General features: G+C 54.8%; 1 protein-coding gene across 3 annotated transcripts in view; it reads left to right on the top strand.

Moving 5' to 3' along the window:
* The window catches only part of ARHGAP26 (Rho GTPase activating protein 26), a 103,155-nt gene that overhangs the window by 28,559 nt on the left and 51,689 nt on the right, over positions 1-22,907 (top strand). For all 3 annotated transcript variants that reach the window (XM_054287716.1, XM_054287715.1, XM_054287717.1), the window contains exons 11-12: positions 4,740-4,818; positions 20,422-20,458. In XM_054287716.1, the coding sequence (XP_054143691.1) occupies positions 4,740-4,818; positions 20,422-20,458 (116 nt within the window). The remainder of the gene's footprint in view (positions 1-4,739; positions 4,819-20,421; positions 20,459-22,907) is intronic.

The raw sequence follows: 22,907 nt of genomic DNA, 5'->3' as shown, positions 1-22,907 counted from the left end.
GGGCTGTCACAGGGATGGGGTGCCGCAGGGAGGGATGGGGCTCCTTCCCCTGGTGGCCACGGGAGCCACGGTGGCACTGACCCCTGTGGGACGTGCTGGTGGCTGTACTGGTGGCACCCCGACTTTCTGAGCTCAGGGTCAGTCTCCCCCTTAATTCCAACTTTGCTCCCCAGCATTCTGGGGTCAATCTCCCCCTTAATTCCATCTTTACTCCCCACCATTTTGGGGCCAGTCTCCCCCCTTAATTCCAGCTTTGCTCCCCAGCATTCTGGGGTCAATCTCCCCCTTAATTCCATCTTTACTCCCCACCATTTTGGGGCCAGTCTCCCCCCTTAATTCCAGCTTTGCTCTCCACCATTTTGGGGTCAATCTCCCCCTTAATTCCATCTTTACTCCTCAGTATTTTTGAGGTCAATCTTCCCCTTAATTCCATCTTTGCTCCCCAGTATTTTTGGGGTCAATCTTCCCCTTAATTCCATCTTTGCTCCCCAGCATTTTGAGGTCAGTCTCCCCCTTAATTCCAGCTTTGCTCCCCAGCATTTTGAGGTCAGTCTCCCCCTTAATTCCAGCTTTGCTCCCCAGCATTTTGGGGCACATTTTGGCTCTCCAGCATTTTGGGATCACACCTGGCTGCTGGTGCCTGTGGCCGTGGGCTCCTGTCAGGGCTGCTCTGCTCAGGGAACATCTCAGTGCACTCAGCCCCTGTTATTAATGCACTCTTGTGTGTTTTCATCAGCAGTTTAGATTGTCTCGCTGTGATAAGCTGCTACAGCAGTTGGAAGTTCTTATCTGTTTCTATTGCTTTCCTTATTTGTTTGTTTTCCTGGAAGAAGGAAAAGCTATTGCAGTTTCTCATTTTCTCAGTGTGCTTAGTCACAGTGCCTTAAGGCCAGGCCATTTGTCACAAAAGCTGAGATATTGAGAAAATTCAAATTTCCTGTGTGGTCTCATATGGAAAAATCTTCCATTTTTAGATTGTAGCATATTGAAAATATTCTTTCTTATTAAGTGTTTGCCATGTTCTGCTCTAGTCTCACCCTCCTACGCTCACCCCATTTATAAATGGATTTCTTCTGATCCCAAAATGTCCCTTCCTCTCCCTGTGTCCCAGAAAAAGGCAGAGGGCTGTGGTGGGAAGTGTGGAGTGCAGGTGGAGATGTGGGATGCAGCACCTGGGAGTGCACCAGCAGCTCCTTGGTGCGTTTGCCACAAGAGCTCAGGTTCCAGGAGGGTGTCCTGCTGCCCTGGGGGCACAGCTGGGGCTGGCTGGGGTGGGCTGACTCCACCTGGGCACAGCTACATCCTGTGCTGGGAGGAGGTGGGAGCTGCCCACAGCAAAATCTGTATTTGCTGTGTGTTATTTTATAAATAATTATCTGCATAAGTGACCCCCAGTATTTGGGGTCGTTTGTTGGGCGAGGGGACAAGGACAGATCAGTTTTGCTGCTCTTTTGGGAAAGGAGGGCAGAGCAGGGTTTTGCCATGGCTGTGAGAGGGGTTGGTCCTGAGCAGGCTCAGTGAGGATGGAGCTGTGTCAGGCAGAGTTTCCTGGTTAGGATGGAGCTGTGTGTTTCCTCAGAGCTGGTGAGGATGGAGCTGTGTTTCCAGCTGTGTTTCCTGGTGAGGATGGAGCTGTGTTTCCAGCAGTGTTTCCTGGTGAGGATGGAGCTGTGTTTCCAGCAGTGTTTCCTGGTGAGGATGAGGATGGAGCTGTGTTTCCATCAGTGTTTCCTGGTGAGGATGAGGATGGAGCTGTGTTTCCAGCAGTGTTTCCTGGTGAGGATGAGGATGGAGCTGTGTTTCCATCAGTGTTTCCTGGTGCTGGTGAGGATGGAGCAGTGTTTCCAGCAGTGTTTCCAGCTGTGTTTCCTGGTGAGGATTAGGATGGAGCTGTGTTTCCAGCTGTGTTTCCTGGTGAGGATGAGGATGGAGCTGTGTTTCCAGCAGTGTTTCCAGCTGTGTTTCCTGGTGAGGATTAGGATGGAGCTGTGTTTCCAGCAGTGTTTCCAGCTGTGTTTCCTGGTGAGGATTAGGATGGAGCTGTGTTTCCAGCTGTGTTTCCTGGTCAGGATGGAGCTGTGTTTCTAGCAGTGTTTCCTGGTTTTGGTGAGGATGGAGCTGTGTTTCCAGCAGTGTTTCCTGGTGAGGATGGAGCTGTGTTTCTAGCAGTGTTTCCTGGTGAGGATGAGGATGGAGCTGTGTTTCCAGCAGTGTTTCCTGGTGAGGATGGAGCTGTGTTTCTAGCAGTGTTTCCTGGTGAGGATTAGGATGGAGCTGTGTTTCCAGCTGTGTTTCCTGGTCAGGATGGAGCTGTGTTTCCAGTGCTGGCAGGAGGCTGATCCAGTGCCAAACACCCGACCTGGCTGGGAGCACACAGAACCCCGTGGGCCTCGGCCACATCCATAATGGATGAGGCGTAATGTGTGGGTGCATTTTAAATTTATCACAGCCAGGAAGATGGTTTTGCTCAGGAAAGTGATGCAATGGGTGCCCTGGCAAATAAACACTGGGGGAGGAAATGCAGGGCTATTTGCAATGGAAATTGGGTTTGATTCAGTTTCACAGCCCCTCCCCTCATGCTGTTAAAGAAGTTTGACTTTGAAGTGAAGCCCAAGTTGTTATCTGCTCAGAGGCAGAACAAACATTTGCTGTTATCACCTCTCTGCCCTGTGCTGAGGGAAGCTGGCACTCCAGATACCAGCACTGCCACTCAGGCACCGTGCTCTGCTGGAGTCCAGTGCCCAGCATGCCATGAATGGAGGGCTTAAATTTCTCTATTTCTCTGGCTAAAGAGACAGAAATGCCAGTATTTCCTTTCCTGTGTGTCTGTAGCTGAGCTAGAGCCCTTCCAGGGCTTTCTGACTGAGGTGTCTGTGCCTTCAGCAGCAGCTTGGCTTAAAGTCAGACCTAAGCCCTGGCTGAAGTGGCCACTGCAGCTCCCCAGGTACCAGGGCCTGCTCTTGAGTCACTGTACCTGCACAACAAGGAGCTTTGTGCAGTGTTTTGAGCATATTTGCTGCTGGATGTGGAGCATTTTCCCTCTCAGATGAGGCGATGGTTAAGTGGTTTCCTCTTCCCTCCTAAGTGAGTAAACTTCCAAACCACTAAGCTGGTGAGTATTGACTGACTCACCAGTGGGATTAGCAGAGATCAAGCACATTATGTCTGGTTTTTGGACCTGGGCACAGCTTCCCCTGGTGGGACAGGGCTGAGCTGCCGTGTGCCTGCTGAGAGCTGGGCTGGCTGGATGGGGAGTGCAGTTAGGAGAAGGGTTAATCCTCGCTCCCTGCCCTGTGCGTGCCACAGAGCAGCAGCAGAGGGGCCAAGCCCACCCTTGAGAGCCCCTGTTAAAGTTTAATTTTCTTACAGGCTCTTATCAAGGACCAAAGGGCATCTGCAGAGCGTTGGTGCAGCTCACGTTTTCCGGCTGAACCACCCTTGGGGAGTTCAAGTTAGAAATCACCCCTCTGCCCACCTTTATCAGGTTTGGGGGTCGAGTACTGAGCAGAGCCTACGTGCTCAGTGCACACTGCAGGTGGTTGGCAGCTCCTGAGGTTTAATCTCCTTCCCTTCCCTCCTTCCCTGTGCCCTGCAGCACGGGAGCAGTGATCCTGTGTCCTTCCAGAGCCCCTGCTCTGCTGTGCCTGGGAGCAGCAGCCCCAGACAGACACACGGACAGGTCTGTCTGTCTGGGAGCAGCCCTGGGGGGGATGCAGACCCGCCCAAAGGCACCAGGCTGGGAGGAGCAGGCTTGGCCAGCTGAGCGTGTTGGGATCCAGGCTGCAGGATGGAAACCCTGGGAGCTCACAGCCAAGCAGGGCACACAGGGATGGCAGCCCTGGGCTGGGTCACAGCTCCCACCCTCTGTGTCCCCACACCTGAGGCTGTGCAAACACACTGTCTGGTCAAATCCACCCTCACCCTGCTGGTCACAGAGCGGGCAATGGAGCTTTGACTCCTTGCTGGAAAGGGGGGTCCAGGAGCGGGCACGGCATCCACTGAGGAGCGCGGAGGTGGCGTTGGCCCTCGGGCAAGGGCAGTGCCACTGCTGTCCCTGCTCCCGTGCCGTGTGTGCAGCACCCTGGCCTGTCCTTTCCCCTCTCATTACAGTAAATGAGCAGTCCCAGGGCTGTTTGTTGGAGGCTCAGGGCTGCGGTGTGTGTGCCAGTGCTGGGGCAGGAGCAGCACCCTGGGGCTCCTGCCCTGCTCCTGGAGGGGGACACGGGCCAGCATCGTGTCACTGCCACTGCTGCGTCCTACAGCAGGGTATGGACAGGGCACAGCCATGAGGGCCCAGACACCTCGGGGATGAAACATTTTGCACAGCAGAAGGTCTCCTCTGTGAGCCTGGTGCTTGGGGTGCTGCTAAGACACGGGCTGGGATGTGTGGGGCTCTGCTTGCTTGGTTCCCTTCCTTGCTTACCCTCCTTGCCTTCTCCTGCCATTGCATGGCTGTGCTCTACCCAGTGCAGGTGAGCTGGCTGGCTGGGGGCCAGAGGAGGAATTTGGCACCCAGCTCTCACACAAAACCACTGGAACGGTGTGCTGATTGTTGGAGATCCTTCTGCTCCTTGCTGACCCTGGCCAGGACCCGCAGGGGTGTCCATGGCTTTTGTCCTCCTGTGCTGGGGCTTGCCTGGGAAGGAGCTTGTCCTGCTTCCCTCTCCCTCTCATGAAACATTCATCTCTGCCTTGCTGCCCGTCCTGTGCTCACTGACAGCGTCCCCTTTCTCCCGCAGGCCCGGGGTCATCACCATGCAGGCGCTCTCGGAGGAGGACCGGCGGCTCTGGATGGAGGCCATGGACGGCCGGGAGCCGGTGAGCAGCGATTTGGGGGCACAAAGCCGAGAAAATCGTGGTGATCCCTCGGGAGCCCGGGCAGAGCGCTCCCTGCAGAGCCTGCCAGCCACGCGGGGAGCTGTAACCGTGGGGCAGCCTCTGCCTCCTGCCAAGAGAATCCTTTAATCCCTTGGTTAAATATTTGAGGTAATACTGTATCTCCCGTGCTTGGATTGCTTGGAGGTGCGGTGGAGAGGAGGAGGGTAGGCTTGGCCAGCACAAACATGCTGCTCTGCCGTGCTGAAAGGAAAACATGGCAAAAAGAGCAGTGGAAGAAAGTGCGTTGTAGATGTGCAGGGCTTTTGGAGTCCCGCGGCTCCTTGGCAGCCGTTCCTGGGGCTGCTGGAGGATCGGAGCTTTCGTGTGAGCGGAGGAGCGCGGCCCCCGTTCCCCGTGTCTGCTCCTGCTGTGCCAAAGGCTTCCTCACCTCTGGAAGGGATTCTGGAGGTTTGCAGAAAGCTCACTGTTGTTAGTTTTTATTTTGGAATGCATTTGCAAGCCTCACTGCCAGCTTGAGGAGCGTTGGCTGGCTCTGAGCAGGTCCCTCAGGGGGTGCTGGGGTCACGGTGTGGCACGTCCCAGCTTTGTGGGGTGACTCTCCTGTGCATTTACAGCACTGCTGAGCAGCCAGGACAGTCTGTGGCCTCTGTGCCTGTGGCCAACAGTGTTTTGGGATATGGAGAGAAGCCATGTGGAGAGCCAGAGCAGCCTGGGCTATTTGAGCAGGTTTGAGCAGACCTCCCCAGATTCATGGAAAGGTTCTTGTTTGTCAGGAGAAATGTTGATTGGAGCCAGGTGAGGCATGGGCACACGAGGCTGTTCTGAGTGCTGGACCTGGTCAGGCACTGGCTTTTGGAACGTGCAGCAGCTGGGAGAGCAGGAGGCTGCGTGTGGGAGGTGCTGCCCTGCATTTCAGGGAAGGGATTGCGCGGTGGATTGCAGCCAGGTCCCAGCCTGGAGCTGTAGATCCATCAGGTAATTCAGGTAGGACGGGAGCTCAGGAGGTTTCTGGTCCAGCTCCTGCTCAGAGCAGGTTGCTCGGGTGGGGGCTGAGAGCATCCGAGGGAGGAGAGGGCACAGCCTGCCTGGGCTCCAGCCCAGCTGCTGCCCTGGCCTCCTGACCCCAAGGCTGAACCTCTCTTGCTCCAATTTACACCCGCCCAGAGAAGCTGTGGTTGCCCCATCCCTGGTCCAGATCCAGGTTGAACAGGGCAGAGAGGGTAGGACTGGATGAGGTTTAAGGGCCCTTCCAATTTAAACCATTCCATGATTCTCTGGTTCTGTGACAGCCTCTGCTCCCTTTTCTGTCACCTCTTGAAAAGGGGCCCAGCCTCACCCTTGGCTCTGGAGCCCTGGAGCAGCTATAGTGGCACAACCCTCTCCAGCTGCAGGTGCCAGCTGTCTTGATCCCTCCTAAACAACCCTCTGCCTTGATTCTGGTGGCACCATTTCCTCAGAAACCAAATGGGCACTGCTGCTCCTCATCTGAATGGAGTTTTGTGCTCCTCCAGCCTGCTCCCCTGCCTCCCACTGCCCACCCCTGCTGGGAGCTGCTGTGGCAGGGACGGCAAAGCCACTCAGCTGCCACGGGAGCCGCAGGAAAGCGGTCACCCAGCTGTGTGTGAGCTGCTGGTGGTGCCAGGGGCAGCACAGGAGCAGAGCCGCTCTGCAGAGGTGCAGACACGCATCCTGGCTGCTTGCAAAGAGCTGTGCATACCAAAGGTTCTGTGGAGCAACCAGGACAGGGCTGTCTGGATTATCCTGTTCCACAATCTGGTCATGAGAGCTCCTTCCAAGCCAGGCAGGTGGTGGTGCCGCCTGCGTGCTGCTGCTCTCCCCTATCGTGCCCATCGGCTGAGCTGAGGGCAGCTGGCTCACCCAGCACGGTGTCAGGGCTGTGGCTGTGCATTAGTGCCATTCCTTGTGGCACTTCATTGCTTGCACTGCCCTTGCAGGTGTGGAGTGGGAGCGATGGGAATGCTGCCTGCATGGAAAGGGATCCAGGACACACTTTGCTGCTGAAGGTGGAGTGTGTTGACACATGAGGCAGCTCCCTGTCCTCAGCTATCCTCCTCCATCCATCAAAAATGCAGCTGTGGGCTGTTCTGTTTGGGTTCTTATCTTACAACACCGGGGTGCAGCGCGTTATCTTCGTGTTACCTATTCCACAGGGATTTCCTTGAGCAAGAGATGAGGGTTTGACCTTTGGACTCCTAGAAATATCCATCCTGTGCTTTGACTGTACTTCTGTAACCAGAACCCTACTGGAAAGAATGTCTGGTTTTCCTTTGATTTGACTGCGGAGTGTGGGGAAGGATTGGCACGGTGGGGATGGTAATTCCATGAGCAAATTCAGCCTGTGCAGAGATTAGCGCGGACTGGAGTTTGTTTCTTAATTATAATGAAAAAAGTAAACCCAAATGTCAAATTACATCTTAGTGAGATTTAAACATAGAATGTGGCTGCATTAGCCAAGACATTTGTCACAACTTGAGAAGATTTACGCTGTGTCTCCCAGTCAGAGCAGCTCCAGACAGCCCTCATCACGCCGTTAACTCTTACCACTTGTTATTCATTTGGATAAAGCCCCCGTGTTGACTTTGGGTTTTCTTCCATGTTGCAGAGGCTGGAAACAGGAGAAACTGCTAACTCCATGACGGAGCAGCGGTGTTTGGTTTTGTTGAGGTACTCAGGATCAGTTTCTTATGGATTTTCTCCTCTGCTGATGCAGTTTGCAAATGTATGTGGTGGAGGCCAGGGCGATTCTGAAGCTTCCTTGGAACCTGAGTCAGGAATAAAAGCTGTGTTGGCTGATGGTGGCTGTGCTGGGCTGTGGGTTTAGGAGGGGCACAAATTAGGCTGTGTCTTGTGGCAAGGAACAAGGTAAACGTTTAGGTAAGCTTGTGGTGAATGAGTGAGGAGGAGGAAGAGGAGGCTCAGGGGGCCCTTGTGGCTCTGCACAGCTCATGACAGGAGGGGACAGCCGGGGGTGTTGGGCTGTGCTCCAGGAACAGGGACAGGAGCAGAGGGAACGGCCTCAGGCTGGGCCAGGGCAGCTCAGGGTGGGCACAGCAGGAATTTCCCCATGGAAAGGGGGCTCAGGGCAGGCTCAGGGTGGGCACAGCAGGAATTTCCCCATGGAAAGGGGGCTCAGGGCAGGCTCAGGGTGGGCACAGCAGGAATTTCCCCAGGGAAAGGGGCTCAGGGCAGGCTCAGGGTGGGCACAGCAGGAATTTCCCCATGGAAAGGGGGCTCAGGGCAGGCTCAGGGTGGGCACAGCAGGAATTTCCCCATGGAAAGGGGGCTCAGGCACTGGAACTGCCCAGGGAGGGTTGGATCCCCATCCCTGGAGTGCCCAAGGAAGGGCTGGAGGTGGCACTCGGGGCTCCGGGCTGGGCACAGGGTGGGGATGATGGGCTGGGAGGGCTTTTCCCCCAGCGGTGCCGGAGCCGTGGCTGCTCCCCACTAGATGGCGGCTGAGACCGGCCACTCTCGGCACCTGTGCCCGGGGTGACACCGCACCCGCACCCCCGGGCAGCGATGTGACCCCAGCCCGCACCCAGGGGCTGAGGGGCCGCTCGGAGTGGGAACAGCGCTCACCTCCCGGCTGTGTCCCCAAACTCACAGCCCCAAACCTCCCGTGTCCCTCCTCTGTCCCTCCCGTGTCCCTGCTCTGTTCTCTGCCTCCCCCTCCTGCAGTGTGTCCTCTCGGGGCTGCTGGCTCCTCCACACGGGCTGGGTGTCACTGTGGATGTGCCTCTGGAGCTCCCTGTGCCCTGCCCCTGCCCCAGTGCTCCTGGTGGCACACCTGTCAGTGTCCCTGCTGGCACACCTGTCGGTGGTCCTGGCACACCTGTCAGTGGTCCTGGCACATCTGTCAGTGTCCCTGCTGGCACACCTGTCGGTGGTCCTGGTGGCACACCTGTCAGTGGTCCTGGCACACCTGTCAGTGGTCCTGGCACACCTGTCAGTGTCCCTGCTGGCACACCTGTCGGTGGTCCTGGCACACCTGTCAGTGTCCCTGCTGGCACACCTGTCGGTGGTCCTGGTGGCACACCTGTCAGTGGTCCTGGCACACCTGTCAGTGTCCCTGCTGGCACACCTGTCAGTGTCCCTGCTGGCACACCTGTCGGTGGTCCTGGTGGCACACCTGTCAGTGTCCCTGCTGGCACACCTGTCAGTGTCCCTGCTGGCACACCTGTTGGTGGTCCTGGCACACCTGTCGGTGGTCCTGGAGCTCCTCCAGCCCTGCTGCTGGAGATGCCACCCGTGTTCCTGTGACACTGGCAGCAGAGCCCAGCCCCACATTCCTGCCCAGCACACCTCTCACCTCCTCCTTGGATATTGCTTCTGGGAATTCTTTCTGAAATAGTTTTTCGTTTTCCTTGTCTAATTATACAAAATGGTGAGAGATTTATTTCCCAGTGGAAACGCTGTCCTTTGAACTCACTCCAGTGCTTTCAGCCTCGGCATTCCTGTTATTTTGGCTCATTCAAGGAATAAATTCACTTGAAGGACTCCAGTCCCAGTGTGGCTGCAGCAGGGGGAAGGACAGGCACCCCCTGCTCTCCTCCCAACGCCTTGTACTGCCCTGGCTCTGACTGGAGCTGCAGATGTGCTCTGTGCTGTGAATCCATCTCAGCTGTCAGGGATGGCAGAGGGAGGCTCACCCAGAGCCCCTGTGGGCACAGGCAGTGTCTGTGGCCTGAGCTCTGAGCGCGGGCGATCGCCGTGTTCCTGTTCCCTGCTCTGCTCTGCTCTCCCTGGGTTTGCTCCTGCCTGCCTCTGCTCTGCCTTCCTCACAGCCCTTTTCATGCTCAGCTTTGATTATGCTCTCAGTCCCACAGACGTGTTTTTGTCAGGTTGCTGGAAAATATGTTTTTTTGTGTACTCTGTCTTGCAGGTTTTCATGGCCTTCATCCTGCCTGGGTTTGTTTGCTTACAGCAGATTTCTTTTGTTGTTCTCTACGACCTGAGTCATTCCTGTTGCTGCTTCTCAATCTCCCTGTCTCTCTCTTTAGTGAACAGAACATTTTTTCCCCACTCTGCCCACTCCTGTGTCTAAGTTTCTATTGTTTGCTGCTTCTCTTTGCCTCCACTCTGTTGCCCAGCCCAGACAACCCAGTGAACTTTCCCTGAACTGGGGCTCAGTCTCTCCATGCTCTGGGGGCATCGGTGCCACCCCCCAGTGCGGGGAGCTGTGGTGATGGTGAGTCCCACTGGGACCCAAACCGGCCCAGGGCAGCCCCTGCCTGGCTTGTTTTGCATCCCACAGCTCAAGATTATTGCCCCAAAAAATTCTTTGTCCTTTTTGGGGACAAGATGGTAGCAGGGGATCCTCAGAGAAGCACGGTCCATGTCATGTTCCGTGTTATTCTCAGATCATGTGCTCTTGCTGCTGCTCCCTCCCTCTCCCTCTCCTGTTTGGTAACCCTTTAAGCCTGTAATAGCAGTAACTTTACATGGAGCTTGTAAGCTTTTATTTTGCTTCTAAAGCACTTAAGCCAGCGAGGTCTTAAGCCTTGACTTCAGGCTTTTACTCCTGGTTCCAGCAACTGCTGCTGCAGTGGCTGACGGCTCGCCCAGCTGGAGTCCTGTGGCTGCTGGGGTTTGTCCTCTGCTTAAGAAGCAGTTTCAGGGAAAAATACTTAGAGAAGCATTATAGATAATTTTTAAAAGAGAAAAGAGCCCTCTGCATTGCTCTTACACACCTAAAAGTGCTGTCCCACCCAGTTCTGGCAAGTGAGTGACCTCTGGTTGCAGCTGTGCTGTCGGGGTGTCCAGGAGCAGAGCAGAGCTCCTGTCTCTGGTGTGAATACCTCACCGTGGCTGTAATGCATTCCTTGCTCTTCCTTGGGGCCTGTGCTGCAGAAATTGGCTGTGGAAGTTTGGCTTTGCCTGCATGCTGGGCTGGCTGCTCCCAGGACACCAGTTGGGCTTTGCTCTCCCTTTGGTTGTCTCTGGTGGGGACCCAGTGACAGCCACTGATCTCCTTCTGTCACTGCTGATAACCCCGAGAGGAGCTCACGGGGTCAGGGCTGGGGATGTGGCTGTGGGTCCTGGTCCTCAGGACATGGCACAACACTCATCTCCCGTGTGGGACAGCCACCAGCTCTGCTGCAGGTGTGTTCAGGTGGCTTTGGGCTCAGGCTGGGTGAGCGTGGTGCTCAGGGTGGGCTGGGTCTGTGGGTGCCTGGGCCACGGGGATAATCGAACCTGGATTGCAGCACAGATGTGGAACAGGATGGAGCAGCTGCGTGCAGCAACTTGTTTGTGAGCCTGGGCCCAGAGAGGTGAGCCAGCCCCGGGGCAGGGAGCAGGGTGCTTGCATCCAGGGATTTGGTGTCATGGTTTGGTGGGAACGTGCTGTCCACCCTGCAGCCTTGCTGGCAGCCTCAGCAGGGAGGCACAGAGCTCAGCTGGAGTGACACACCAAAGAGAGCACACTCACTTTCCCTTCCTCTCTTTATCACCTCTGCTTTGAGTTATTTGATCGGGCAATTCAACAAACATGTAGAAATTCAGGGAATAGCTCCATGTTGGGAGAACAAATTTCCCTGCCAATTTAAATAGACTATTAGAGTATTGTTTCCTACTTTAAATTAAAAATTAAAGTAAATGGTTCATGCTACAGTGACTCACTCACAAAGCCAGCCTCTTCAATTATTTCCTCCTTTATTGGGTCTTACATTTGGTTTTAAGCAGTGATTTACTGTCCTGCTGCAGCCCCATCACCTTCCCTCACCTGGGGATTTTTCTTCTCCCAACTGCAGCCCCAGGAGAAAGTCTTTGGACTCTGTTGTTTGGATAATTTTATTTCTGTGTTCACCCTGGGTTTGTCATTGCTGGCAGATCTGTGTGTGGAGCTGGGCTCTGCAGGATCAGGAGCAGGACTGGGATCCAGGAGCAGGATTGGCATCAGGAGCGGGACTGAGATCAGGACGGGCATCAGGAGCAGGATTGGAACCAGGAGAAGGATTGGCATCAGGATTAGCATCAGGAGCAGGACTGGATCAGGAGCAGGCAGGCTGCAGGCTCAGGCCGTGGCAGGCTGGATGTGTCCCTTGCTGTCTCTCACCAGTATTATTTGGATGGTGGGAATGGTGGTGGGGAGTGCTGGCAGCCCCTGGGTGGGTCCAGGCAGGGCTGAGGGTTTCCCAGGGAGGTTGGGAGTGTTGTGGAATTTCAGGTCCTGTCTGGAGAGGGATAAATGTGCTGCTGCAGTTTTGGGCAGGGACACCAGGAGCCTTTAAAGCTCCATTGGGCTGGCTCCCAAGGCCAGGAAAGAACCTTGTGCCACATCCCAGGATTGCCAAGAAACCCGTGCAGCCACCCTGGGCTTAGAGAAGTCTCTGTGGGAGAGGAGGGGTGGGACTGTGTCCCCTTTCTGCTGCTTTCCCACAGTGTCCCCAGGTGCAAAGGGGGGATTGAAAGGGGTCTCAGCTCCGGGTGTCCCAGTCCTTAAAGCTCCAGGCAGCGGTGCCTGAGCCAGTCCTGGCACGGAGCCACCCGGGCAGTGTCAAACCTCTTTCACAGAGGAGGAGCGCCAGGCACGGCTGTGTTACAGTTATTTTAAAAATAAAGATGACACTGTCATTTAAAATTAGGCTGGTTTTGATGTGTTGAGAGCCCGTGTTCGTCAGCAGACGTTGGGAGGAGGAAGGGCGTGTGTGCTGGCCGGGCTCCAGGCAGAGCTGCCGCAGGAGGATGTGCGAGCTGTTGCTCAAGCATCCCAGAAAACTTGGGGGAAGCTCAGAGCAGTGCAAGTTTTCACTTTTAATCAGTTATTCAGTGATCCCAACGTGTCTGCTTCGCTGGACTCACTTAGAAATGCCGCTCTGGGAAACTTTAGGCGCTTTAGTTATTCCAGAAATGTATTTTGTTGGAGCAGTTGACCTTTAGCTGGGTTATTCCGAGGCTGCAGCGCATCTGATGCGCTCAGCTCCCCTCGCTCCCACCCAGCCCAGCGTGGCTGCTGCTGCTGCATTCCCTGCTCTGGGGGAGCCGTGGGGAGCTGGCAGTGTCTCCCAGGTGGGTTTTTCCCAGTCCTGACCCAGGTGATTGTTCCCTTGGGTGACAAACAGGGTTATATAACTGCGCTGAGCTCAGCAGCCCAGCTGGCTGGCAGGGAGCCCGGCTGGCCTCGGCTCCAGGGGCCCTTGGGAATGCCTGCACTTGTAATAAAATGTGGGCTTGCTGTTAATTAGAACCATCCTTTAGCTCAGCTCCGAGAGACAGGGGAGCAAGACCCATGTAGGGGATTCACGCCCCCCAGATGCTGCGTTTGTGATAGATTTCTCTTTTCTGTCCTTTGGTCAGGCCCAGGGTATAAGTTTGAAGCTGGAATTTGTGTTGGAAGGAAGGAGCAGGAGAGAGAAAGGGGGACACGAGGTGGGAGGTGGCTCTGACTGTGATGAACAGTAGGTTGGGAGGAAAGGAAGGAAGGAAGGAAGGAGCTGCCAGGGTCCCTGGCCACCCTCTTCCAAGTGAACAGCTTCGTCTGCATGACATAAACCAGCATTTCACAGTGGGGTTCTGCTGCCCTGCCAAGTTCTCCACTTGGGAAAGTAAGGCGTAATTTTCCCTCCCCTCCTGCTGCAGAGAGGTTTGCAGGGATGTGGGCTGGGAGAGATCATGCTCCTATCTATATCCTTCTGGCTCTCAGAGCAGGGCAGGTTATTTCTAACCACAACACAGTGTAGTCTAGCTCTGAAAATCCTGCTTGTAGTACGAAAACCTGGCTCTCGGACAGAAATAGAACAGGGTTGATAAGGCAGAGCCAGAAACAAGGGCTGATTTCACCAAGGTTGCCAGGTGTCCTGCTTTTAACAAGGAAACAGGCTTTTTGTACATGAGCTTTGCTGGGATGCTGCTCCAGGGCTGTGTCCCAGTGAAGCAGCTCCCAGTGCCGAGCTCAGGGGCAGGTTTGGAGGGTCCATCTCCCTTTTCTCTCCTTCCTTCTCTCCATTCTTCCTCTGAGCCCTTCCTGCTGCTGCAGGGACAGGGTGCAGGGTGCCCCCTGCCCCAGGCCTGTGCCATCTCTGGGTGCCAGAGCTCCAGCCCTGCTCTGGCCACCCCTGTGCCCATGGAGGGCCCTGCAGGACAGGCTGGGGGCTGTGGGGACACGATCAGGAGCATCCCTGGGGTTCTGGTGGGGAAGGCATCAAGAGGAAAGGCAGCTGAGGTGTGGAGAGGGATGTGTGGGGTCCCCAGCTCTCCCTGCTCAGGCAGGGCTCTCTGGGGTGCTGGGGGTGCTGCAGACACCCAGCAGCAGCTGAGTCAGCCAGGGTGGCCAGGCTCCAGCTGGAGCTCTGCTCTCCAGCCCATTTGCCCTTATAAAAGGGTTGCAAAACTCATGTGGAATGTCTGTGCTCCTCTGCCCATGGCTCCCCAGGCTGGCCCAGCGTGGCTGGGAAGCCACTTGGGCTACCAGTTCTGAGGGAATGTCATATCTATTTATACCCCTTGGGCTTGTGCATCTCTGGAGCTGAAAGTTGAGAGACTCATTCCTGGCTGTTTTGAGGATTTCTGAATATGAATCACAAGGAAATTGCATAACACTGCAGCATTTCCTCCCATTGCTCTGGACCTTGCAAACACCCCTCTCCCCCAGGGAGCCCAGGGAACTCTGGCAGGACTGGCCCATTCTGAGAGTCCAAATGGAAACTCTGGCTGGGAGGGAAGGTCCCAGCACCAGGGAGAGGAGGGTGAGGTGGAATCTTCCACAGCAGGGCTTGGAGCTGAAATCCTCCTTGCATGGAGATGCCCCTCTCTGCAAAGCAGGGCTGCTGGCCTCCTGCTCTGCAGCTTTCCTGAAATCCCTCTTTCCTCTGAGCAGCTGGGCAATCCTCTCCTCTAGATTTTAGCCATTGAGCAGAATTTCACGGCAGTGTTGGAATTTGAAGGATTTTGGGAACTGTGCTGAACACTGTGCAGCCTCCAAGGGCTGCAGCTTAGGTTGGGCCATTTTGGATTTTAAAGGAAAGTGAATGGAATTTAAAATGAAGCAAGTGCCTTAGGAAATCATAGCCCGTGTCGTGTGGGGGTTAATGAGCACCATGGGCAGCAGCGTGACCTCTGAAATGAGGAAATAAAAATGAAATTACGCAACATCATCTTTTTGTAGTTCCCCTTCCAACCCCAGCTACTTCCTTTTCCTTTTCTTTTCCCACAGCCCAGTGTCATCCCAAACCATTCACAGACCCATTTGCTCTTTGCACGTCATGTGTGCAAAGTTTGGTTAGGATCGGGTTGGAAATCTGATGGGTTGAATTCTTCTTGATTTATCTGTGCACAAGCAGGAAGTGCATCAGGTGATGGAGAGTGGCTGTAGGACTGTTTTAGGCTCTGGATGTGTCTGAGGGGTGTTTCAGGCCCTGGATGGTGGCTCTCGGTGGCTATAGAGGTGTTTCAGGCTCTGAGTGGTGTCTGAAGGCTGTTTCAGGCCCTGGATGTGTCTGAGGGCTGTTTCAGGCTCTGGATGGTGTCTGAAGGCTGTTTCAGGCTCTGGATGTGTCTGAAGGGTGTTTCAGGCCCTGGATGTGTCTGAGGGGTGTTTCAGGCCCTGGATGTGTCTGAGGGCTGTTTCAGGCCCTGGATGTGTCTGAGGGGTGTTTCAGGCTCTGGATGGTGTCTGAGGGGTGTTTCAGGCCCTGGATGTGTCTGAGGGGTGTTTCAGGCTCTGGATGTGTCTGAGGGGTGTTTCAGGCTCTGGATGTGTCTGAGGGGTGTTTCAGGCCCTGGATGTGTCTGAAGGCTATTTCAGGCCCTGGATGTGTCTGAGGGGTGTTTCAGGCTCTGGATGGTGTCTGAGGGGTGTTTCAGGCTCTGGATGTGTCTGAGGGCTGTTTCAGGCCCTGGATGTGTCTGAGGGGTGTTTCAGGCTCTGAGTGGTGTCTGAGGGGTGTTTCAGGCCCTGGATGGTGGCTCTCGGTGGCTGTAGGAGCATTTTAGGCCCTCAGTGATGGCCATCAGTGGTTGTGGAGGTGGTTGAAGCTCCAGATGGTGGCTGTCAGTGGCTGTAGGAGTGTTTGAGGCTCCAGATGGTGTCTTTCAAAGGATTTCTGATGAGGAAAATCCACAGCTGACGCTTGCATGATGCACAGCTCCAGTGTGGGGTGTGTGGCAGTGGCAGGACTGAATCTGGAGGGCAAAGCACCTGCAGTGCTGCTCCTGCCCAGGCTGTGGTCCATGAGGAGCTGGGACATGGATCCAGGAGCCAGCAGTGTGGGTGGGTGACCCCAGCTCATCCCTGGGCTCCATGGAGCAGGAGCTGCCTCCTGGGCCCTGGGCTCCTCTACCACACCCTCCAACATCTCAGAGCTCTTAATCATCCCTATAAAACCATTTCCTCTGCAAAACAAAGCATGCGTTTGGTGAAATGTCTCAGCAAAGGAAATAACTGGTTCTTTGATGAATTATCTTAAATATCAAGTTCATAATTGAGCATAGTGCAAGTGTCAAAGTAGTCATGAGTTGTAACTGCTCTCATAAAATTTATCTTTTTGGATTACTTACAGATGCATCTTGGAATTTTTCAATAATAGCTTGCAAAGGTCTTCTTTAAGCTTCCAGACAGCAATTATCCTGCAGGAATGAAGCAGCAGTAGCTTCTGCTAAAAAAATTATACAATCTGGTTTTGTTCAGGATATTTTACCATCTACAGTAGGAGTTTAGAAAACTAAATACGAGACATGAAGGTCTGTAAGTTTTGTACTATCTCTATATATATTTTTTCTATACACATCATTTCTGAAACTGCCTGGGAGGATATTTTGGCTTTGGAAATACAATCAAAAGGGAATAATTAGTGAGAGAGATGTTGGAGCATGGCAGTGCTGCAGGGCAGGGATTTGTCTCCACGTTAGTCACTGGTCCCAATTCTAGGAGTTTTATAACCCAGCCTGTTCCCACACGTGTCCGTGGGCCACAGCCCCTTCACCTCCCAGCAATGTTTCTTCCCTCTCATTTCCCACCCCTTGTCAGTGACTAATGCTGCAAAGTGAAAGAAGCTTTTCATTTCATGAGAAACTCTCTGGGTTTGGGGCTGTTTCCTCCAGAGTGTGTTAACAACAGGACAAACAGCGTGTGGGCATAAAAATACACTCATTTATTGGTGTTTTATTGTGTATTTATTGGTGTTTTATTGTCCGGCCCGTGCTGGGTGATGTGTGTGTCTGCAGATCCTGCCTGCCCTGTGCTGGGCAGAGCTCAGAGCACTGTGCTGGATGCTGCCACCCTAGCAGTGGCCCTGTCCCTTTGTGCTGTCCCCTCGTGCTCCCCTGGCCCCAGCCTGGGCATGGCAATGGTGCAAACACCTCTGAGAGAGGGGCTGAGGGCAGGGAGATCAAATCCAGCACTGGCAGCTGTGTGGAAGAGGATTCAGGAGCGCTTTTCCAAGGTGCTCCCAGCCCATCTCTGCCAGGACAGAGGTGCTGCAGCCCTGGGCTCGGTGCTGTGTGTGGTGTGGGAATAGCAGGAACCTCTGTAGAATTCTGCATCCTCTCCCAGGGGGAGCCTGGTCCATGAACTCACTCACCTGTGTGTGAGGCTCAATCTTCAAGTGCATCTTCTGCTTTAAGCCCTGCCTGCTATCAGAGCTGTTTTGAAGGAGTGGAATATCAGCATCCCTGGGCCAGGCCGGGCAGGAGAACTTTGCCAAGGCATGAGCCCAAGGGCTCCAGCAGGGCAGGGCTGACCCTTGGGCCACTGGAGGAGCCTCACTGCTGGAGCTCTATACAGCAGCCCTTTCCTCAGACTTGGAAACTTTCTCTTATCCAGAAAAATCTCCCTCTAAAAGACTTGAGGCAGAATAGGAGAAGTATTTTTGAAAAAGGAAGGGATATTGCAGACTTGGGGCTTGGCTAAAGCCCTGCTGGTGTGGAGCTGTGTTAGTGGATTAACAGACACAAGGGATAACAGGTTTGTCCTTGAAAGATGGGTGTAGGGTGGCAGTGACTCTGTGTTTTATGGCTGCCGTTGACCTTTGTGTGAAACTTCCCTCTTGCTGTGTGCACACTTTGCAGTTAATGGCAAAGGCATATTGTGTTTCCTTGTCTGCCCTTTTCCCTTGTTTTAAGAGCAGTCTCTGGTGATAACAGCCTCTGCTGTTTCATGGATCCAGACTGGAAGAGCAAAGGTGCAGGCAGAGGATGTCCCTGGAGCTGCTGTGCACCAGGAGTTGGAATGGTTTGGGTTGGAAGGACCCTAAGGCTCCTCTCATCCCACCCTGCCATGGGCAGGGACCCCTCCCCTGTCCCAGGGTGCTGCAAGGCTGACCCTTGGCTGTGTTTAGTGTTACCTTGGCTGTGTTTAGTGTTGTCTGTGTGTGATCTCAGGTTTGGGTGACTTTGGGTGACAGGCTGAGCCCAGTCCCTGCTGGGACCCCCCAACAGAGGCTCTGAGGTTGGAGGGAGAAGTCCCCTAGAGAAGGGTGGCTGTGGTGGGCACTGCTGCCAGGGCAGCCCGCGGGTGCTTTCCTTCCCTCTTTGCACTTATTCCATTTTCTTGATATAAACACTGTTCCTGGAGGAGAACTCTCTTGCTGACGGCAGCTGCTTTTGCTGCTGAATCATCCCCCACTTGCCAGATGTGGCTGATGGATTTTCTCTGCAAACAATCCTCTCTGCTCGGGCTGGTGTTACACAGCCAGGTGTCCTGGAGGGGCAGAGGGAAGGAGCTCCTTGGAGGGGCCAGAACCTGCCCAGAGCCCAGCTCTGAGCTGCTCCACTGGGTTTGTGCTTCCCTGAGCAGGTCCTGCGTGGTGGAGCTGGCCCAGGGTGTCCTGCAGTGCCCAGCTCAGGAATGGCCTGGGTCTGGGTCACCTCCAGGGAAGGGATCTGTTTGTGTGCCCTGCTGCTGCCATGCCTGGGCTGGTGCTCACAGGGGTCCCAGGACCAGGAGAGAGATGAGAATCTTGACTCCATCTTTCAGAAGGCTGATTTATTATTTTATGATATATATTATATTAAAAGAAAGTGATATATTAGAACTGTACTAAAAGAATAGAAGAAAGAATTTAATCAGAATGCTAGCAAAGGAAAGGAAGGAATGATAATAAAAGAATAGAAAGGAATGATAATAAAAGAATAGAAAATAATGATAATAAAATCTTGTGACTGACCAGAGAGTCCGAGACATCCGGACTGTGATTGGGCATTAATTAAAAACAACCCCATGAGACCAATCACAGATGCACCTGTTGCATTCCACAGCAGCAGATAATCAATGTTTACATTTTGTTCCTGAGGCCTCTCAGCTTCTCAGGAGAAGAATCCTAGCAAAAAGATCTTTCATGAAACATGTCTGTCACACATGCCCTGTGGCACACAGCCTTGCTGGGTGGGTTTGGTGCTGGGGTGAGCAGCAGGGTGTGCCAGCTGTGCCAGCAGTGCCCAGGCCTGGCTCTGACCCTCTGAGAGGCTCCCAGCAGCTCCCCAGGCCCATCCTGCAGCTGCAGCTCCTGGGGGACATCCCCAGCAGGGACCCTGGGGAAGCACAGAGCTGCTGCTGGTGCCAGGGCTGGGATGCTGGAGCACAGCCCTGCCCTGTTGCTGCTGGTGTTGCTATCAACACGGCCTTTGGAGGCTTGCCCTGCTGGCTATTTTGGGAGGCAGCATGTGATGCAGGCAGCTCCCCTTGCAGGGGCTCCCAGCCCTGCTCCCCACAGCCTCAGCAGCCTGTGTGCTGTTCTGTGCCCCCTCAGCCACATCCAGGTGCTGCTGGGGCTCTGGGCTGGGTGGCAGTGCTCCTGGTGAGCACGGAAGGATTATCCTAAACCATTTTACTCCGTTGAGCTGGGGAAATAGAGCCTGTCTGAGGGCTGATCTTCTTACAGCTGCTGTTGGTATTATCCTGGGCTTTTAAAGTGCCCTCACATGGTGATTAAACCTTGTGCCAGTGTTTTCCCTTTTTACTGTGTCCACTGAGGTGTCCCTTTGCTCTCCAGCAGCCAGGCTATGGTGGTGTGGTGATGGGAGGAGGAGTGTGGATGTTGGGAGGCTGGAGAGGTTTGGGATGGGATGGAGCCCTGGTGATGGCTGTGCTGGGAGCAGGGCTGGGTGCCCTCAGTGCCTCACCCTGCTGCACTCCTTGTGCCCTCTAAATCAAGGACGTTTCTTTTCCTCTCCCTCCCTTTGCTCGGGCTGTACCTGAGGAGGGGATGCCTGCTCCCTGCCCCAGCTGCACCTGCCAGGGGTTCCTGCAATGCCCATAGGGGAATTGCCTCCTTTGCTCTGAGTTTATATCCTCTGTGTGCGTCCTTCAGGAGAGGAGTCAGAACCATGGAGCAGTTTGGGTTGGGAGGGACCTTTAAAGTCATCCAGTCCAACTCCACCTCCATTTTGTTTAGAAGCCTCTAATTTCTGTTTTTACCTGGTCCATCCCATTTGCATTCTTTATTTTAAGAGCTGTCCTAGGCAGTATTTTACATAACTCCACAGCTGGGCCAGCCCAGCATTTGTGTGCAGAGGTCGTGGTGGTGTTTGGGGACCTGGCTGCTGGGGGAGGTCTGGCAGCAGCCACGCTGTGGTGGCACCAGCTGTGCCAGGGTCTTCACAAGGCTTTCTGCTTGTGTTTTCCAGGTGTACAACTCCAACAAGGACAGCCAGAGCGAAGGCAGTGAGTATTTCTGCTCCAGCCTGACCCTGAAGGTGGCTGAGCAGTGGGAGGGTCAGCAGGGGATGCTGGTGGCACTGGGCGGGGCTGGTGGCACTGGGCTGGGGGGTGGCAGGGCTCAGTGTGGGCACCCCAGGGTGGCACCCAGCAGGGACCAGGGGCAGAAAGCTGCTGGTGGGGCCTGGGGCTGTGCAGAGCAGGGCCAGGCAGTGCCTGCATCCCTCCGGGTGTGTCCCCTCCTGCCCCACACCGTGTCCCCACCCCAGTGGCACTGCAGGGTGGCCTGGGGACTTCTCCTGAAGGTGACACCTGGGACCAGGCAGCTCTTCTCTCTGAGCAGAATGTGCAGGGTGAGAATTGGAGCAGAAATACAGGAGTAAGGAAGTCCTGCCTTGTCAAGATTGTCAACAAGAGCCCTTAAAAATAAAAATCTTTTTATTGTGGTTCAGGCAATCAAAGCCCTGGGTCAGGAAAGCACTTGTTTTCTTCCTAGAGGAGCAGTTGCACCTGGTCCTGCCTGTTATGTCCTGTGTTTTAAAACCCTTAATTGAGCCATTTCCCAGTAGGTTGGATTTGCCATAATTGCAATTCTGCAGCCCCAGTCCCTTCCCTCAGAGCCAGGGCCAGGCCTGGGTTTGCTGTTCAGTGCTTGGTGCTGCCTCAGACACGACATTTCCATCTGCAGCCCCAGCATTTCTCCCTCAGTAATTGGCATAATTTGCAGCTGATGTTCCTCACACCCATTCCAGCCCTTGCACAGAGCAGTCTCTGCCCCCTCCGTGGTTCCCCTTCCCTCTGACCCCCTCTGCCATCAGCTGCACATCCATCCTTTCCTGCCCGTTCCCCTGCTCTGTGCCTCCGGGTGACCCAGCAGAGCTCAGGGCTGGGCTGGAAGGGCAGGGTGGTCCCTCGGGTGGGAGCCCTGCTGGAACAGCTCCCCTGTCCCTTCTTCCTGGGGGCAGGAGGAGTTTGTGGGGTGCAGAGCCCAGGGTGCCTCAGCTCCGTGAGCTGTCAGTGCTCTGTGCCCCTGCACACAGCTCTGCCAGCTCTGTGCCTGCTGGTTTAGCTCAGGAGACCATTTGGGCTTTCTGAAAAATGAGAATGATCCTTCCTGTGTGTCCTTGTGTGTCCTCCCTGGGACCCCTGAAGGTGCTCCCAACCCCTCTGCTGGTGTGAGCAGAGGGCTGGCTGCTCCAGCCCCACTAAAACCCTGTTCAGAGCTCTGCCTGCCTCCCAGGCACTCTGAAATCCATTCAGCGCCTGCCTGGCTGCCAGCAGCCCTTGAGGCAGGGTTTTCCTGCAGGGACCTGCAGTGAGTGTGGGGATGGAGGGCTCTGGATGCAGTTCCTGATGCACTCTCCACACCTCTGCCTCCTGCCTGTGCCTCTGGAGCCCGGCAGTGCCTCCCCGTGCTGTGGAGGCACTCTCAGGGCGCTGTGGTTTTGCAGAGATTCTGGGTTTGCTGTCCTGCTGTGTGGCCAGATGGCCGTGGGCCTGTGCCTGATTTATCTGGTGTGCTGTGGAGGGGCTGAGGGCTGTCACTGAACCATCAGAGCCAGGGGAATTGAGATGCTCTACTTTGCTAAGCAGAAGGACTTGCCCTGCTCCATGGAAACAAATCCTCCAGGCCGTTTGTGCTCACTGCATGGAACAGCACAAAATTCCTCCTCTCCCTGCCTTCCCACCATTTCACTCTCCATCCTCCACATCCACTCCTGAGTCCCTTTGGCTGCCCTGTCTGCTGTGCCCTTGTCTGGGTGCTCTGGCCCTTCCCAGCAATCACAGTCATGGAATCACAGAGTATTTTGGGTTGGAAGGGCTTTAAAGCTCCTCTCTTCCCCTCCCTGCTATGGCAGGGACACCTCCCACCGTCCCAGGGGCTCCCAGCCCTGTCCAGCCTGGTCTTGGGCACTGCCAGGGATGCAGGGGCAGCCCCAGCTGTGCCAGGGCCTGCCACCCTCATTGTAAAAAACTTCTTCCGTTTCTCTAACCTAATCCGACCCTCACTCTTCCTTTCCCAATCTTGGCAGCTCACTGGTAGTTAAAGCCCTGAGAACTCATTTCTGGTGAGACCTGAAAGCTCATTCCTCTGCTCTCTGCTTCATGATTTCCTCCCTCCCCTGTGGTTCTTATTTCCAAAATGTCTCTGAAAGAATTTAAGCCTGAGGTGGTTGCATGGCCCAGTGTGGTGGGGAGGCAGAGGAGCTGCTCTGACCTTGCCCTGCCCTGGCACAGCTGGAGCCAGGCTGACAGAGCTGATTCAGCCCCTGCCCCCTTCCCTTCACCCTGAGGTGTCACACCAGTGTAAAGGGAGGGAATTAATGGATTAAATAGAAATAATCTGGCAGGCAAAAATAGAACGGGATGAGAGCAGTTGAGTAGCCCTTGGAGTGTGATGCTGCTGAAGGTCAGGTGAGCTGGGGGTGTGTGGGAGCAGCTGCTGTGCAGGTGT

The sequence above is a fragment of the Melozone crissalis genome, unplaced genomic scaffold (genome assembly GCF_028551555.1).
Source record: "Melozone crissalis strain CALT ecotype California unplaced genomic scaffold, PUWL_Pcris_2 ptg000061l_1, whole genome shotgun sequence".
Taxonomy (NCBI): Eukaryota; Metazoa; Chordata; class Aves; order Passeriformes; family Passerellidae; genus Melozone; species Melozone crissalis.
The sequence above is the reverse complement of the archived record's forward strand: the minus strand, read 5'-3'. Positions and strand labels throughout refer to the sequence as shown.